Source organism: Gallus gallus, chromosome W (genome assembly GCF_016699485.2).
Source record: "Gallus gallus isolate bGalGal1 chromosome W, bGalGal1.mat.broiler.GRCg7b, whole genome shotgun sequence".
NCBI classification, from domain to species: domain Eukaryota; kingdom Metazoa; phylum Chordata; class Aves; order Galliformes; family Phasianidae; genus Gallus; species Gallus gallus.
Genome location: NC_052571.1, coordinates 8,744,172 through 8,760,685, shown reverse-complemented (window position 1 = coordinate 8,760,685; position 16,514 = coordinate 8,744,172). Strand labels below are relative to the sequence as shown.

Below are 16,514 nucleotides of genomic sequence, written 5' to 3'. Positions count from 1 at the left end.
TGCAATTGCCAATCAATTCCCAATAATGTGCTTATTTGTTGGACCACCTTGGCAAAAATGTGGGCTTCGAACTGATGAGATTGCTACAGGAACCCCGAACCTTGGAATTATTTCATGGAACAGCATTTTTGTTGCTTCCTGAGCCTTATTAGTCCTACAGGGAAATACCTCTAGCCATCCCAAAAAGGTATCAGTAAGTACCAACATATAGCGATACCCCCCTTTTCTTGGGAGTTTCAGGAGTTGTCATTGTAGCCCTGGAAGGTTCCCTTTCCCAATAGGCCCACTTGCACCCCGTTCCTGGTACTAGGACTGTACTTTGTAATGTCCGTTTGCCCAATGCATTTTCTTATCCTCCCTTAGAACCAATTTCCATAGAATACCAAAGGGCAAAACAATGTGTCCATCTGTCAGCCTGCTCTCTTCCCTTCTAAATCATTAATTAGATTGCTATCCTCTCTAGAATATTTTACAGGTTTTGACTCAGGTACAGAGATTTTAAGTTTACGGTCTGGAATTAAAGCCCTCTTCAACTACCTGTTCTGCCACCTGATCCAGCACCTTATCTCCATTTTCCTGTACAATACTACCTTTCTGATGTCATTTACAATGTATAATAGCCACGCTCTTTGGTAGATTTACATCATGCTGAATTTGTTTTCCTTGTGTGTGAGCAATCCTTGCTCTTTTCAGATGGTACGATGAGCATGTACCACCCCAAATATGTAATTAGCATCTGTCCATATATTTCAGGCTCTTGTCAAGGCAGTTATTTCAGCCTTCTGAGGGAAAGTCCCCACAGGTAATGGTAGTGCTTCAATTACCTTGTCAGTAGCAGTTACTGCATATCCTGCCTTACGGTTTCCTTGTCTCACAGAACTGCTTCCGTCGGTAAACCAAGTGTCTTCTGCATCTTCTAAGGGTTCGTCCTTCAGGTCTGACCAGCTGGAATATGCAGCTTCAGTTGTTTCCAAGCAGTCATGAAGTACTGGTTCTCCAGGAGTTCCGCTAAGGAAAGATGGCGGGTTGACAATATTAGTTACAATTACTTCTGTGTCATCTTGCTCGACCAGGATGGCCTGGTATTTCAGGAACCTCTGGGGGTGAGAGCCAATGCCCCCTTTTACCTCCAATACAGTAGACACTGTTTTAATATCTCATACTGTTATTCTTAGGCCTAGCGTAAATTTACCAGGTTCTTGAATATTGAGCATAAGTGCAGCCACCGCTCTCAAACACTCTGGCCATCTCTTACTCACTTCATAAAGGGGCTTTAGCAACCGTCCATCACCGTGTATCCACAGTTGGCATCCCCCTGTCATTCCTGAGAATGTACGGAGTTCCTTGGCACTTTGTGGCTCAGGGGTTTGGCAGATGGCTTCTTTCCTGGCAGTCCTTAAGGTTCAAAGTCCAGCTGTAATCTCCTAGCCCAGATACATCACTTGCCGTTGAGTTATTTGTGCCTTCTGTTGAGAAACTTGATAGTCACTCAAACAAAGAAATTCAGCAAATTCACAGTCCATTGCACACAGTCCTCTTTGTTTCCGTGGCATCCACATGCTTTAGTAAAGTTCCACTGAGGGATGGAGGAGCCCAAATCTCAGGCTCACGAGTTGACCAGTTCTCAAAAATCATTGGGCTGTTCTCACAGCCCTGGGTAACACTGACCAGGTTAACTGGGTCTTTTTCGTACCATATTGGGGTTCTCCTATTCAATGGCAAATAACCTTAGGCTTCCTTTGGCCAAACCAGGCAGAAAAGGCATCCTTCAAATCCAGAAGGTAAACTCCACCTACTCATTCCCTAACTTAGTTACTGAAGTGTATGGATTTGCCACCACGGAGTGTATACATTCAACAATTCTATTACTTGCCCTCAGATCTTGTACTAAACTATAGCACTTGCTATCCAATTTTTCAATGCAAGATTAGAGTATTGTATTTGGATTCACATTCAATTAGTAATCCAAAATCCAAAAGTTATCTATTATTTCCTTTATCCTTCTACAGTTGCATATCCTCAAAGTGCACTGCTTTACCCTGACTAGGCTAGCCCTAGCTCTTGCTTTTAACTTGGGGCTGCATTTTGTCTCTACCAGGTACACCTGATACCCACACTCCTAAGCATACATTATTTAAGATTTCTGAAAACTCTGGGGATACAACATTGTTCTTCCCAGTTTCTGTTAAAGCCAGACTTTTACAGTTTTCTATCAGTTAATCTTGTTTGACCCGTAGCTCCAGTTTTATTGAATTTAATCTCAGCATCCATTTATTCTAATAAGTCTTGCCAGAGTAACAGTTTTGGAGAACCTGGCATGTACAAGAATTTATGTATTCCTACTTATTTTCTCAGCCCGTATTTAGTTGATCCCAAAAGGTAAGCCTTTCTTGTTGGGCAGTAGCTCCTACTACTGTTGCAAAATCATCTATGGGTGGTAAGAGGCACCCTTCCCCACCAGAAAATAAACCTCTTTATCCTGCTCTCCTAGCTGCAGTTTAACCAGTGGATTTGCTAGGGTATGCTTCCTAGGTTCCCATCATTCAGCTTTTTGCAATAAGAGACGGTTGGATTTCTCCACCAATGTCTCATTTCCCTGCAGTTTGCACACTGCTTTCAGTCCAGCAGGGGTGGAAACCATCCATGGGCTCTTCCAGGCCTGGCCCCCCCACCCCACCTCTTTCTGAGGGGACCTCTGCGTCCTACAGCTCTACTCTAGCACTGTAACAGTAACAGCTGTTGTTATTCCCAATTTCCTTACTATCTCTGTTCCTCAATCAGTTTTTTCTTCATATTGCTCACCTCTCTTTGGTTCTGACATCCCTGTTACATCTTGCTCATCTTTGCCTTCTTCAGCCTGTGTCCTTCCCAAATTTTTCGCTTTCTAAACTCTCATAATGACATAAACTACTAACATTACATTTCAGTTTCACCACCTCCTCTCCAGAGGCTTCCAGCACTAACACTGGAATTTCAGGTTTCCTAGATCTCTGCACATGAAGGCTATTCTCACTTCCAGTACCCTGCCCTCTCCACCTCCCTCCCTTTTCAAATAATGCTGTTTACAACAGCAGTCTCTGACCCTGGCTCAGACAGGAATTCGAATACATATTCATTACACTCCTGAGAGCCCATTAGCATGCAGTCCCTTCCCCCCTTGCGCGTGCGCAGTAGGTTCTGATGATGAAGGCTCATAGTCTTCCTTGCTGCAAACTTCTGGCCCCGAAGGGGGAGCATCCCCCAAACCAGTTTCAGCTTGCCCTGTAGACATCTAATCACCTCCCTGCCACATGTTTTTGAGCTGCTCTCCGGTCCTTATCTTTATAGCCTTCATCCTCCTTGTTATTCCAGACCTAGTGTCTGTGAAAGTGCTTGGAATCCCTTGTTTTCTAACACTCTCTACATAAACTATTTCTATTTGCCCCTTATTTCTACTTTGTGAATCTACTTTCCTTTTTCTTGCTGTGAGGCCCTTCTCTCTATAACTGCAGGGTCCTGTTCTCACTTTTCACTCGCTCAGCAGGATGCCTAAAAGTTTCTAGCCCCCCTGCACATGCACATCACTTTTGCTGCCTTCACAAAAGGCTTAAAAAGTACTTTTTTGTCATCCTTTGTTGTTTCAGATCCCTTACTCAGTGCAGTGTTACCTTCCTTGAAGATGGTCTCTGCTCCAATGACATGTTTGTAGGGCACTGAGACTTCACCATGAACACACCAGCTCCACCAGTTTGTTCAGCAGGGTGCCTAGAAGCTGCTTGCCCCATAGTACAAGCACAGCACTTCTGCTGGCTGCAAAACAGCCTTAAAAAGAGCTTTTTTCTCAGCCGTTGTCACTTCAGATCCCTTTCCCAGTGCAATGTTACCTGCCCTGAAGCTGATCTCTCCAGCAATGATCAATGACATGTTAATAGGGCGTATAAACTTCACCACTAATGCATCTGCTCTGCCTGTTCACTCAGCAGCCCGTACACAAGCTGCTAGCCTCACAGGGACAAGCACTGCACTGTTACGGGCTTCAAAAAAGACTGTAAAAGGGATTTTTTGTCCGCCTTATTCTCTTTCAATCCCTCGCCCAGTGCAGTCTTACCTGCCCTGAAGCTGATCTCTGCACCAATGATCAATGACATGTTAATAGGGCATATAAACTTCACCACGAACATGCCAGCTGCACCCCTGCTCCCTCTGTAGCCAGCCCTCATGCTGCTAGCCCCCCGGCACAAGCACAGAAACTTCACTGGATTCAAAAAAGCCTTAAAAAGTCCATTTTTGTTGTTGTTTTTGTTTAAAACCCCTGCCCAGTGCAGCCTTACCTGTCCTGAAGCTGGTCTCTGCAACGACCAATGTCACGTTAGTAAGGCATCTAAACTTAACTGTGAACGTGCAAGCTCCAACCCTGATCACTCAGCAGCCTGCCCACAAGCTGCTAGCCCCCCGGCATAAACACAGCACTTTTGGCAGCTTCATAAAAACCTTAAAAAGCACTTTTTTGTCAAGCTTTGCTTTAGATCCCTGAACAGCGCAGTATTACCTGCTCTAAAGCAGGTCTCCGCAGCAGTGACTGATGATGTTGTAGTAAGCGTCTTGTGGGGGCATGGGATGTATGGGACAGGCCTCTCCCTAAGCATAGAGAGACAGTGCTATCGTGCTGACCTTGATGCAGAGAAAACAGGAGAAGAAGAAGAATGAGAAAAGAATGTGGAGACGGCCAAATAGGGCATGGTGTTGTCTGGTATGAATCAATCAGAGTGGGACATGACAGCATGGTTTTGTAGGTAAAAATGTATATAAGCTGTGTTTAGTAGTGAATAGAGGCCATTTTACCGCTCATCATATTGGTGTCACCTTGGTATATGGCCAAGCCGCAGGCTCCCCTAAGCAATGAACATCACGGTTGCCTGCGAAAGGCAACAAGTGGTGACCCCCGACGTGATGCTTAGGGGAACGAGTCGGCTGTCTGCTTGACGGGGCAGGAGCCCACCGCGGGGCGTTAGCACTTGCTGGGCGGTGGAAGCCCGGGGGCCGAGCTCGGAGACAGAGGGAATCTGCAGTCACCCCTCTGTCGGCGGAAGTCGCGGGCGAGCGACGAATATAGCCTCCGGGATCACGCCGGAGAAGAGCCTGGGATCCTGGTCTCAATTGGGAGGAGGATCGGAGGCGACATGGAAACCGTAATAAAGGTGATCGCTCACGCGTGTAAGACCTATCACGGGAAGCATGCTCCTTCTCAGAAGGAGATAGCTGCGGTCCTCTCGCTGCTTGAGAGGGAGGTGCTGTTAACATCGCCCCACGATATTTGTGACCACAATAATTGGGATTCGATTACCGCTGCCTTATCCCAACGAGCAATGGTCACTCAGAAAACAGCGGAGTTAAAAACTTGGGGTCTGATACTGGGGGCGTTGAAAGCGGCCAGAGTTGAGGGAAAGGAATTGACAGAGGCTCGATACCTTTTGGGTCTCGGCGGAGGAGGCGAGACACCGGACCCGGTCGGGTCCGATGGGGGCTTGGGAGCAGTTTCTTGCAGGGGCCGAGAGGAGACGGAGCCGCCAATGACCGTTGGCGAGATGGCGCCGGCTGAGCCGACCGCGCTCAGTTCAAAAGAAGACAAACAACAAGAGAGTGGATGTTCGTTGTCTCGTCCCCCTCCCCCCTATCCGGACCCCTCAGGCGGAACGTTGTATCCTTTATCAGAATTACGTCAGTGTTACCTGACTCAAGGGGGCGGAGGAAGCTGTGATCTACATGGGCAGGATCAACTTAGTGCCCACATGGGGAGGGACCAGACAAAAGGTCCGTCCAATGCGGACAGGGGGCATAGCCTACCGTCTCTGGTCTCTCCCAGGAGTGATAGTGTAGAGGAGAAAGAAGGGACTGGCTTTGAGTGCAGGGGGAGGGATCAAATGACGGACTGGAATCGGATTAGATCGGAGGCTTTGGGGAAGGGTGTAGTTCCAGAGGCATTCCGGGTGATTGTGAGTGATCATGGTCCCAAATGGGTGCCGCCTGACCCCGGGGGTGTTACGCGCCTGGTGGAATTTATGGATAAAAGAGGCTTGAAATCGCCTCTGACGTTAAATGCACTACAGACTTTGGCTGCACTGGGGCCTTTCCTCCCCCGTGACATCACAAACTTAATGCGTACGGTGCTCAGGCTGGTTCAATATACGTTATGGGAGACGGACTGGATGGCCGAGTTGGGGGGCCGTGCCGGGGCGACAGGGGTCGGCCCGGGCCGCTCCCTGCATGAGACTGGCATCTAGCAGCTTTCAGGGAAGGCCGTGGGAGTGGCTTCGCCCCAGGGCCAGCTAGCGAGACTAAGGCCAGAGGAGCTAATAGCAGCCACAGATGCAATGGTGGAAGCGTTTAATAAACTTGTGCATAAGGCCGAACCACCTGCTCCATGCACAGATATTACCCAGGGCCCGAATGAATCCTTTCAAAGCTTTGCAGACAGGCTTTTAGCTGCTGCAGAGGGGTCTGATCTCCTGGAACCGGCCCAAGGGCCAGTGATCATTGACTGCCTGCAGCAGAAATCACATGACAATGTTAAGGCATTGCTGCGAGTCGACCCAAGTACGCTTAATACCCCGGGAGAAGTTATTCAGTATGTCTTAGATAAGCTCAAAGTGGCTCATTTAACTAATGAAGGGCTAGCCACAGCTATTGTCGTAGCTGTTGGCCCGCGACAGCAAAGATTGCTGCAGCAGCAAGGGCTGTGTTTCCAATGCGGTCAGTATGGCCATGTTAGAGCACAGTGCCTCTCTGGGGGAGGCCAGTCCGGACCTCCTGATCACAGGAAGGGCTTGCTAAATGGTATCCGTCGTCGGGTATGTGGCAGTTAAATATCATGAATCTGGGAAAAATTCTGTGGGTACCATCACGAAAAGTAATACCAGATATAAGTAACATATCTGCAAAAACTGCGTCTAGGTGCAAGTTTTCTACAGAAATTCTTCGTTGGCAAACCGAAGCCAACTCCAGAACAACTGAGGGACAGACGATGGGATCAAGAACCATTCATCAAAAGGAGCACTACACCTGCAACGCTGACACTTCCGATGTTGCCGATGTTTATGGTGTCCCTGGCAATTACAGCGTGTTGCAAACAACTACAATGGACGCAAGAACATCTGCAGAAGATTAAGGAAGAAAGTGATCCCTTTGGAAACTGGCTGAACAGACTGTTTGGGGGAACGGGTTCATGGTTAAAGCAATTGCTTCAGGTTTTCGCAATAGGGTTTGCAATCTTTGTGTGTATTCTAATCTGTCTTCCACGCTTTGTAGGATGCTTGTAGAACTGCCTTCAGCGAATTATGGAAAAGACTTTTGACTATCAGATTGAGTATCATAGACTGCGTGAAAAGTTGTAGAAGGGTTTAGGTTGTTGCGTTCATGCTGTAACGGGGCAAGGCTTGGCCGAGCACGGGAAAGGATTCCCTGTTGCTCTGAAGTTTGCTTAAGAATTGTAGAAAGTAGTAGGAATAGTGTGCTGAAATATATTTAGGATTAGGCGTTTTGCGCTGCTTCGCGATGTACGGGTTAGGCGTGTGTGTAAGTAGTATTTAGCTTAGGGAGGGGGAGATGTTGTAGTAAGTGTCTTGTGGGGGCACGGGATGTACGGGACAGGCCTCTCCCTAAGCATAGAGAGACAGTGCTATCGTGCTGACCTTGATGCAGAGAAAACAGGAGAAGAAGAAGAATGAGAAAAGAATGTGGAGACGGCCAAATAGGGCACGGTGTTGTCTGGTATGAACCAATCAGGGTGGGACATGACAGCATGGTTTTGTAGGTAAAAATGTATATAAGCTGTGTTTAGTAGTGAATAGAGGCCATTTTACCGCTCATCATATTGGTGTCACCTCGGTATATGGCCAAGCCGCAGGCTCCCCTAAGCAACGAACATCACGGTTGCCTGCGAAAGGCAACAGATGACACGTTAGTAGGGTGTTTAAACTTCCCCAGTTTGAACTCACCAGCTCGATCAGCAGGGAGTCCACAAGATGTTTGCCAAGTGGCACAAGCGCAGTTCTTTTTCTGGCTTCAGAATTGCCTTTAAAAAAAGCTTTTTTGTCGGCAGTTTTCGCTTCAGACCCCTTGCCCAGTCAGTCTTACCTGCTGTTATGGTTTTATGATTTTTGGTTATCGGTATTCCACATCATAACTTCATATAGTGCACTGGGAGTTTAAGAGTTAATGCTCCAGTTCCAGGCACCCGTCTGGAAAAGAACTACTACATACCCTAGGGGGCTTTGGGGGCAGAGAGGAGATATAACCTCTGGTAAGGTCACCTGATGTCCCTTTTTTCCTTCAGCTCTCCTCCCTGCTGCTCATCCCAACTGCACGCATCGCCTCAGCACTACTGTAAGGCCTACAGCTTTCAGATACTCTTTCTCTCATTATATTTGATTTATTTGCTTCAATTCTAATTATATTGTATTATAGTATTATTGTATTATTATAGTGTGTTACCTTGCATTCCAGTACTGTATTTAGTAAATTAGTTTGTTTCTCCTCAGATCGTTGCCGCTGTTTTTTTAAATTATTTTGGGGTCCCCTGTTTCCCTTTTCCGAAGGCATGGATTTTGCAAAATCCCTCCGCCCCACTAATCACAGAACTTGGCCGAACCAGCCCGTAAACCATTACAGGGGCAACTGAAATCGATTCTGGTGCCTCCTGCGGTTGATCAGGTTGGTCAGTCCCGATGCTCTTACTCTCCAGCTTGGCTTGGAGTCTATCTCGCTGAATTATGAGAGTGCTTTGTTCAGATTCGAGCTTGCCTTGATGAGACTGAATTTTGGTTATCTCACTTTGGAGACTGAATTGTGCGTGCTGGAGGGCATCTTGCTCAGTTCGGAGTACATCTCGTTCGGACTCGAGGGTGTTCCTCTCGAACTGGAGTGTGTCTCGCTCAGACCGGAGGGCATCATGTTCAAGTTCGAGGTTGTCAAGTTTGGATTGCAGGGAGTCTCTCTCGTTTTGGAGGACACCTCTCTCAGACTGGAGTGTGTCTCGCTCAGACCAGAGATTCTCCTTCTCAGCTTGGAGACTTTCTTTCTCAGCTCGGAGACGCTCCTTCTCGACTTGGAGATTCTCTCGCTCAGCCCAGAAATTCTCCTTCTCGACTTGGAAACTCTCTCGCTCATCCCGGAGATTCCCCTTCTCGGCTTGGACTCTCTCTCTCTCAATTTCTAGAATTCTTTCCCTCTCTGGGATAGTATTAAATAAGGCCCGATAAGCATTAGCCAGGCCCCAAATCATTTGTGCCTCCTCAGATCTGCCTAGGCCACAACATCCCTGTCTCAAATATCTGTTCAGGCTCTCAGGATCTTTTAGGTGTTCAGGAGTAAAGTTCCATGACACCAAACATGTCCATCTTTCTAAAGTCTCTCCCAAGTCTCTCCATACACCCTGCCACTCAGTATACTCTGGTTTTGGAGGGGACTTCTTCAGAATATGATAAATCCAGATACTGAGTGAAATAATTGCAACAACAAACGGTGCATTCAGGGAGATTGACAACATGGTCAGGTGAGCATTCAAACAATCCATAAAGGATTTGCAAGAGAGACTGGGAGCCTGCTTCAAAATCACAAGTTCTGTGAAATTAGTAGCTCTCCCTACAAACTGGTTTAAATCAGAAAGCAGAATCGCTTTTTTTTTCCTTCCTCTTTACTAAAGCAAGTTAGCAGTGCTCAAAGTTTACAAAATATCTCAGAATATTGGCAGTCCGCCTGGACTTTCAAGGTCAAGTTTTCAGTGAGCACCTATGAAAGAGATAAACTTTCCCAACGAAGCTCTCCGAGAGCAAAGAGAGATTCGTTCTAAAAAGCTAAAAAGCAGCTTATGCCCGCATTCTCCACCAAAAATGTCAGCGGTTTAAGGGCTGGTCTGACCCAATTCCGTGACTAGTGGGGCGGAGGGAATTTGCAAAATCCACGCCTCCAGAAAAGGGAAACAGGGAACCCCAAAATAATTAAAAACAGTGGCAACGATCTGAGAAGAAACAAACTAATTTACTAAATATAGTATCGAAATGTGAGATAACACACTATAATACAATATAAATCAACAATAATTGAGAGAAAGATAGTACGAGAGCCAAAGGCCTTACGCTAATACTGAAGCCTTGCGTGCAGTCGGGAGCAGCAGTAGCGAGCCGATCCGACAGGGAACACAGCAAGACGAGAATTGGGCCACGAGTCAGATGACCTGCGCCCTTATATCTGTTCCCTTGAGCAGGAATGATAACAGTACTCGAAAAGGCTCTTGGGGAACGTAGTTCTTCTTCTCTTCCAGACAGGTACCCGGAACTAAAGCATTTGCTCTTTAACTCCCAGTACACTGCATGATGTTGTGATGTGGAATACTGATAACCAAAAATCATAAAACCATGACAAACATGTTAGTAGCACCTTTAAACTTTACTGCGAACGTGCCAGCTTAACTGTTGCTTGCTCAGCAGACAGCCAAAAAGCTGCTAGCCCCCTGGAAAACAGCACAACACTTTTCTTAGCTTCAAAAAAATCTTAAAATGAGATTTTCTTGATGGCCTTCTTCATTTCAGGTCCCATGCCCAGGGTAGTTTTACCTGCCCTGAAGCTGGTCTCCGCAGCAATGACTGATGATACGTTTGCAGAGCATTTAAATTTTACAGCGAACAAGCTAGCTCCACATCTGTTCACTCAGCTGCTTCTAGCACCTGGCAGAAGCACAATACTTTTGCTGTCTTCCAAAACGGCTTAAAATGAGCTTTTTTATTGGCCTTTTTCACTTCAGATCCTTTGCCCAGTTCTGTCTTTCCTGCCCTGAAGCTGTCCTCCACAGCAATTATAGATGGCACGTTAGTAGGGCGTTTAAACTATACCAAGAACATACCAGCTCTAGCCTTGCATGCTCAGCAGCCCACCCAAATGCTGCTAGCCCCCTGGCACATGAACAGCACTATTGCTGGCTTCAAAAAAGACTGAAAAATATCTTTTTTGTTCCAAATTTTCACTTCAGATCCTTTGCCCGGTGCAGTCTTACTTGCCCTGATGCTAGTCTCCTCAGCAATGTCCAATGACAAGTTAGTAGGGTGTTTAAACTTCACCACAAACTTGACAGCTCCGCCTCTGCTTGCTCTGTAGCCTGCCCAAAAGCTGCTAGCCCCTGGCAACAGCACAGCAATTTTGCTGGCTACAAAAATGACTTTAAAATAGCTTTTTTGTTGGTGTTCCTCATTTCAGATCCCTTGCCCAGTGCTGTCTTAACTGCTGTGAAGCTGTTCTCCGCAGCAATGACAGATGACATGCTAATAAGGCATCTAATCTTTACTGCGAACACACTAGTTCCACCCTACCTTGCTTAGCAGCCCATCAAAAAGTTGCTTGCTTGCCTGCACAAACACAGTACTTTCGCTGGCTTCAGAAATGCCTTAGAAAGAGCTTTTTTTTCAATGTCTTAAGCTAAAGATCCCTACCCCAGTGTAGTACTACCTGCCCTGAAGTTGGTCTCTGCAGCAATGACCAATGACACATAAGTAGGGCATAATCTTTACCACGAACCCACCAGCTCCAAACCTTCTTGCTCAACAGGGTGCCAACAAGATGCTAGCCCACAGGCAACAGCTCTGTCTTTTGCGGGCTTCAAAATACCCTTAAAATTTGCTCTTCTGTCATAGTTTTGTAACTTCGCTATTGCTATTCCACATCATAACATCATGGACAAAAGAGAAGAACTACGTATCCCAGAGGACCTCACGGTCAAGGAAGGAAGACACATCACGTAAGATACATCATCTGGTTGCGCGCGGTTTTTCTTCACTTTCGCTTGCTGCCGGGAGAGGAGTGGGTGTGCTTTCCAAGCCGGGCGCCTTCATCAAGTAAGGCTTTCGGTTTTGGAAACTCTCTCACTCTCTCTCCCTCTCTATTGCTCTTTCGCTCTCTCTCTCATTTCATTTAGTTTATTATCCTTACTCCCAATTAGACTGTATTATATCGTGTCATCTTGCATCCCAACATCATAGTTAGTAAAATAAGTTCTCCTTCTTAGATCGTTGCCGCTGCTTCATTTTTCTCGGGAAGCCGGGGGGGAGAAGGACCCGCAAGCCTACTGCCCCCCTGTCACGGGCACAGATCTATCTAGGTAACTCTGTGACAAATTTTTGGTGGAGAATGCGGGCAAGATTCATCTGAAGCTTTAACGTTAGTAAGAAAAAAGGATTTCGTTAGGCCAGACTGTGAGACTACAAAGCATTGCTGGTGTTGGTGTGACCTTCATAGATTAGATTATAGCCTGGGCAGTCTGCCAAACTCCAGACACTGTACCGAGTGGTTTCCGTTTGTTTTCTTTTTTCTCCTTCTCTTCACCCCCCCCCCCCCTCCCTTTAGCAGTTACCAGCAATGAGCTTGCTCTTTATTGTCAGAGCACTGTATAAGGGATTAAAAGCTATCATGTTCCTTGCCAGTTACCGGTCTATAATTAACCTCTTCATGTCTTGCTGTGGAGTTGTGTTCATATACAACCAAATAAGGGCCCTGATAGAGGCACCTGCCTCGTGGCTTTATGTAATGCGGTATAATTTGAATTTTGAGACCTTCGAACCAGTTTCCAGGCTTCCCTCTCAGTTTGTTGAACGTTTTTCGAATACCGAGTCAGTGCTCATACTTTTGTGCATATTATCAATATCTTTGAATGCATTCCTCTCCATTCGTGCTAAGTGGAAGAAGCCTCCTCCAAGACCAGAGAATGATGACTGGCAAGGACTATGGAAAGGTTTAGGAAGAATCTTAGAAGCGTGGGGATCTGCCGTGCCATGAGACCTCGGGCCATCAAGGAAGAGATGCAACATATAAGTGGGCTAGAGACCGAGGGGTGGACTTAACTATGGATGCTATTGCACAAGTTATTCATGACTGTGAAACATGTGCCATAATTAAACAAGCCAAGGGGATGAAACCTCTCTGGGAGGAAAGGCCGAAGGCAAAAGTATAAATATGGGGAGGCGTGGCAGATTGACTATATCTCCTTGCCATGATCTTGCAATGGTAAGTGTTATGTGCTCACCATGGTGGAAGCGACCACTGGGTGGCTTGAAACATATGCAGTACCCCATGCTACTGCCAGAAACACCATATTAGGTCTGGAGAAACAAGTTCTGTGGTGACATGGCACCCCAGAAAGAATTGAATCAGATAATGGGACTCATTTTAAAAATTCTCTTATAAATACTTGGGCCAAAGAACATGGCATTGAATGGATTTATCATATTCCCTATCATGCACCAGCTTCTGGTAAGATTGAACGATACAATGGGTTGTTAAAAACTATGCTGAAAGCAATGGGCGGTGGAACATTTAAGCACTGGGAGAAGCATCTGGCAGAAGCCACCTGGTTGGTCAACACCAGGGGATCTATCAATCGTGATGGTCCTACCCAATCCAGCTCCCTACATACTGTAGAGGGAGATAAGGTCCCTGTAGTACATGTAAAGAGCATGTTGGGAAAAGCAGTTTGGGTCCTTCCAGCCTCTGGAAAGGGCAGACCTCTCCGTGGAACTGTTTTTGCCCAGGGACCTGGCTCCACTTGGTGGGTGATGCAGAAAGATGGGGATGTTCAATGTGTACCACAAGGGAATTTGATGTTGGGGGAGTGCTGTCAGTAGTTCTATGTATATGTATTAAGCATGATATAATGATGTAGAATCCCACAGATGTTCATGGTTTTGTAACTTCGCTATTGCTATTCCACATCATAACATCATGGACAAAAGAGAAGAACTACGTATCCCAGAGGACTTCACGGTCAGAGAAGGAAGACACATCACGGAAGATACGTCATCTGGTTGCGCGTGGTCTTTTTCGCTTTCGCTTGCTGCCAGGGAGAGGAGTGGGTGTGCTTCCAAGCCATTCGCCTTCATCAAGTAGGACTTTCGGATTCGGAAACTCTCTCACTCTCTCTCTCTCTCTCTCTATCGCTCTTTCGCTCTCTCTCATTTCATTTGATTTATTATCCTTACTCCCAATTAGATTGTATTATATCGTGTCATCTTGCATTCCAACATCATAGTTAGTAAAATAAGTTCTCCTTCTTAGATCGTTGCTGCTGCTCCGTTTTTTTTTTCTCAGGAAGCCGGGGCAGGGGGGGGGCCCGCGAGCCTACTGCCCCCCTGTCATGGGCACAGATCTATCTAGATAACTCCGTGACATGGGTGAGAGATGAAAAGTGCACTTTGAAGCAGGGGACGCCCTGCTGGCACTACCTGTCACACTTACTGCGGGCATGTTACCTCTCTCTCCTTTCTGGTGATTTGTCGTCTCTCAGTGAATAAGTAATAATACATTAGCTTAGAAGGTTTTCATTTCCCACTCATGGTTCTACCTAGGATTGCTTGTGTGACTGTGCACATATCAATTAAAAAACTCGTGACCTTCTATGTAACTCTTTTCTTATGTTTAGTGTGTTATAAGTCGAGGCCTTGATTGAGTTATGATTAGTGTGCTATTAATGTAATTAGTACTATTATTTTATAGTGTGGTAATAGTTTGTTAATAAATAAAAAAGGGGGAATTGTGGGAATACAAGAAAGACTATTCAGAGCAGCAGCTGTGAAGTAAGATAAACAGCATGAGAAAGCAAGGCTGAGAACCAGGGACATCTCTAGAAGAGTCAAGTAAGCTGCATGATGGCCGCGTGATGATGATCCTGGTTGGAGGAAGGGAGCACATGGCTAGGAATGACTCATGACCCTGATGGATAGGCACCTGCATGCACAGTTAAGGAGTGTTTGTAGAATGTTTTGTTGATATGTAAAGGCAGGTGGGAAAGTTATAAGAGAAAACTTGTGAAGTATATAAGGGATGTTAGAACCTATAACAAATGATTGGATCGTTCACATCTGAGTCCGTGCATCAGATGCTGCAAATGGTGCCCATCGTGTGGGGCAAATTAAGCTGAGCAAGCCCAGTCTGGCAGTGCCACCTGACTGAACTAGGAAGATTGTTTTGCGTGCGCCCGCACCGTTCTGCAGGACAGAAGGTGAACAGTCAGGAACTATGGGGAGTTCACTAACGAAGGAGCAACAAGTAAATCTCAAAGGATTATAGATAATTTTAAAACTTCAGAATCGACCTGTATCTACCTCAGCATTAGCTACTTTTCTTAAAAGGAAAGGATAAGCAAAAATATCCCTGAGTTTCCAAAAACTGGGTTTTCCTTTCATGGGGAGCTTTGGGACAAAATTGGAACAAAACTCTGTGAGGCTTCTACTACTAAATACAAAACTGCTTCAAAACTTTTACCTGTTTGGGGCCAAATATTAGAAGCGGTCAAACAAATCCGACAAGGAAGGGCAAATTCTTCAGACTGTTCTCCATTGCCCTCCCCCCGTCGCTGTCCCTCAGCCTGGGAAGCAGCTCCTGCCCGGACCCTATCCGTGACTCCAACCCCACCCCCGGCAGGGGAGAAGAAAAATCGTGGTCCACGGAGAGGGCCACCGCCGCTGCTGAGAGGCTCCCACAGTCCGCTCCGGAGTGTCCCTGTCCCGTGGCCGACCTTCCGCTCCCAGCCCGTCGCCCGCTGCGCCGCCGCTCTCCGTCTCGCCCCCGTCGCCTGCCATGACGCTGCCGCCCTCCTCCCCGCCCCCGCCGCTTGCCGCTCCACTTCTGCCGCCCGCATGTAATTTGGTTAAAGACAAGGATGGAGCGGAACCAGAGGATTTTTTGATCCGAAAGACAAACCAGATTTTTTCCCTACTGATGATAATTAGAAGGGGACAGGAAGGAATTTTTTTTTTTACTTCTACAGTGCTTTAGAGCAATGCGGAAAAGAAGCAATATCACAGGGTGATGCTGATTCGTTGCAAACCTTTCCTGTGATGTATCATGCAAATCAGTCCCACGGCGGGAATCCCTGCCTTATGAGTCAGTGAAGGAGCGAAGGAAGTCATTGAGAGATTATGAAATTCAGTCCAACCTTACATATAATCTTTCGGTTGCGATGGGTGACAGTTCTGTTATGACTTCTCATGACTGGAAAATTTTGTTAAAAATGATTCTGTCTCCCATGCAATATACTGTGTTTATGACTGAATACTGAGAACAGGCTACCTTCCAGACTATGGATAATTTGGCTAACTTAAATAATATTGGCATGGAGGAACTCATGGGGGAAGGGGCTTGGGCAGCACCAAGTCCAGGCACAGATGGATAGGCAATTCTTTGAAAATAGCCCAACAATATGCCAATTGACAGTGGCAAATGCATTACAACCAGTATGAAAAGCTAGACCTCACGTCCTTATTTATCATTACATGGACAATATATTAATAGCAGCAGAACAAGAAGAGAGTCTAAAGGATGCTATACTGCTCATTCAGCAGGCAGTCCAATCTGTCGGTTTACAAATAGCAGACAAAAAGGTGCAACTCAGCTCTCCATGGAAATATTTAGGATGGAAAATTACATCTCACACCATTCAGCTGCAAACTCTCAAAATAGTACCCCATATGCAGACGTTAAATGATCTGCAGAAATTA

At 46.3% G+C, this 16,514-nt stretch overlaps 1 protein-coding gene across 1 annotated transcript; it reads left to right on the top strand.

The window, feature by feature from the left end:
• Positions 1-5,061: 5,061 nt before the first annotated feature.
• On the top strand, positions 5,062-8,514 carry LOC124417492. Its single transcript, XM_046905157.1, has 2 exons — positions 5,062-5,972; positions 6,931-8,514. Exons 1-2 carry the CDS (start codon positions 5,160-5,162, stop codon positions 6,988-6,990), a joined length of 873 nt encoding a protein of 290 aa, XP_046761113.1. The 5' UTR covers positions 5,062-5,159; the 3' UTR covers positions 6,991-8,514.
• Positions 8,515-16,514: the final 8,000 nt, after the last annotated feature.

Bases quoted from the DNA above. Each gene is read 5' to 3' on its own strand.
- LOC124417492 (XM_046905157.1), top strand. From the start codon at position 5,160: ATGGAAACCGTAATAAAGGTGATCGCTCACGCGTGTAAGACCTATCAC. The intron at 5,973-6,930 runs GTGAGTGATCAT...AACTGCGTCTAG, and splicing joins CAGAGGCATTCCGGGTGATT to GTGCAAGTTTTCTACAGAAA.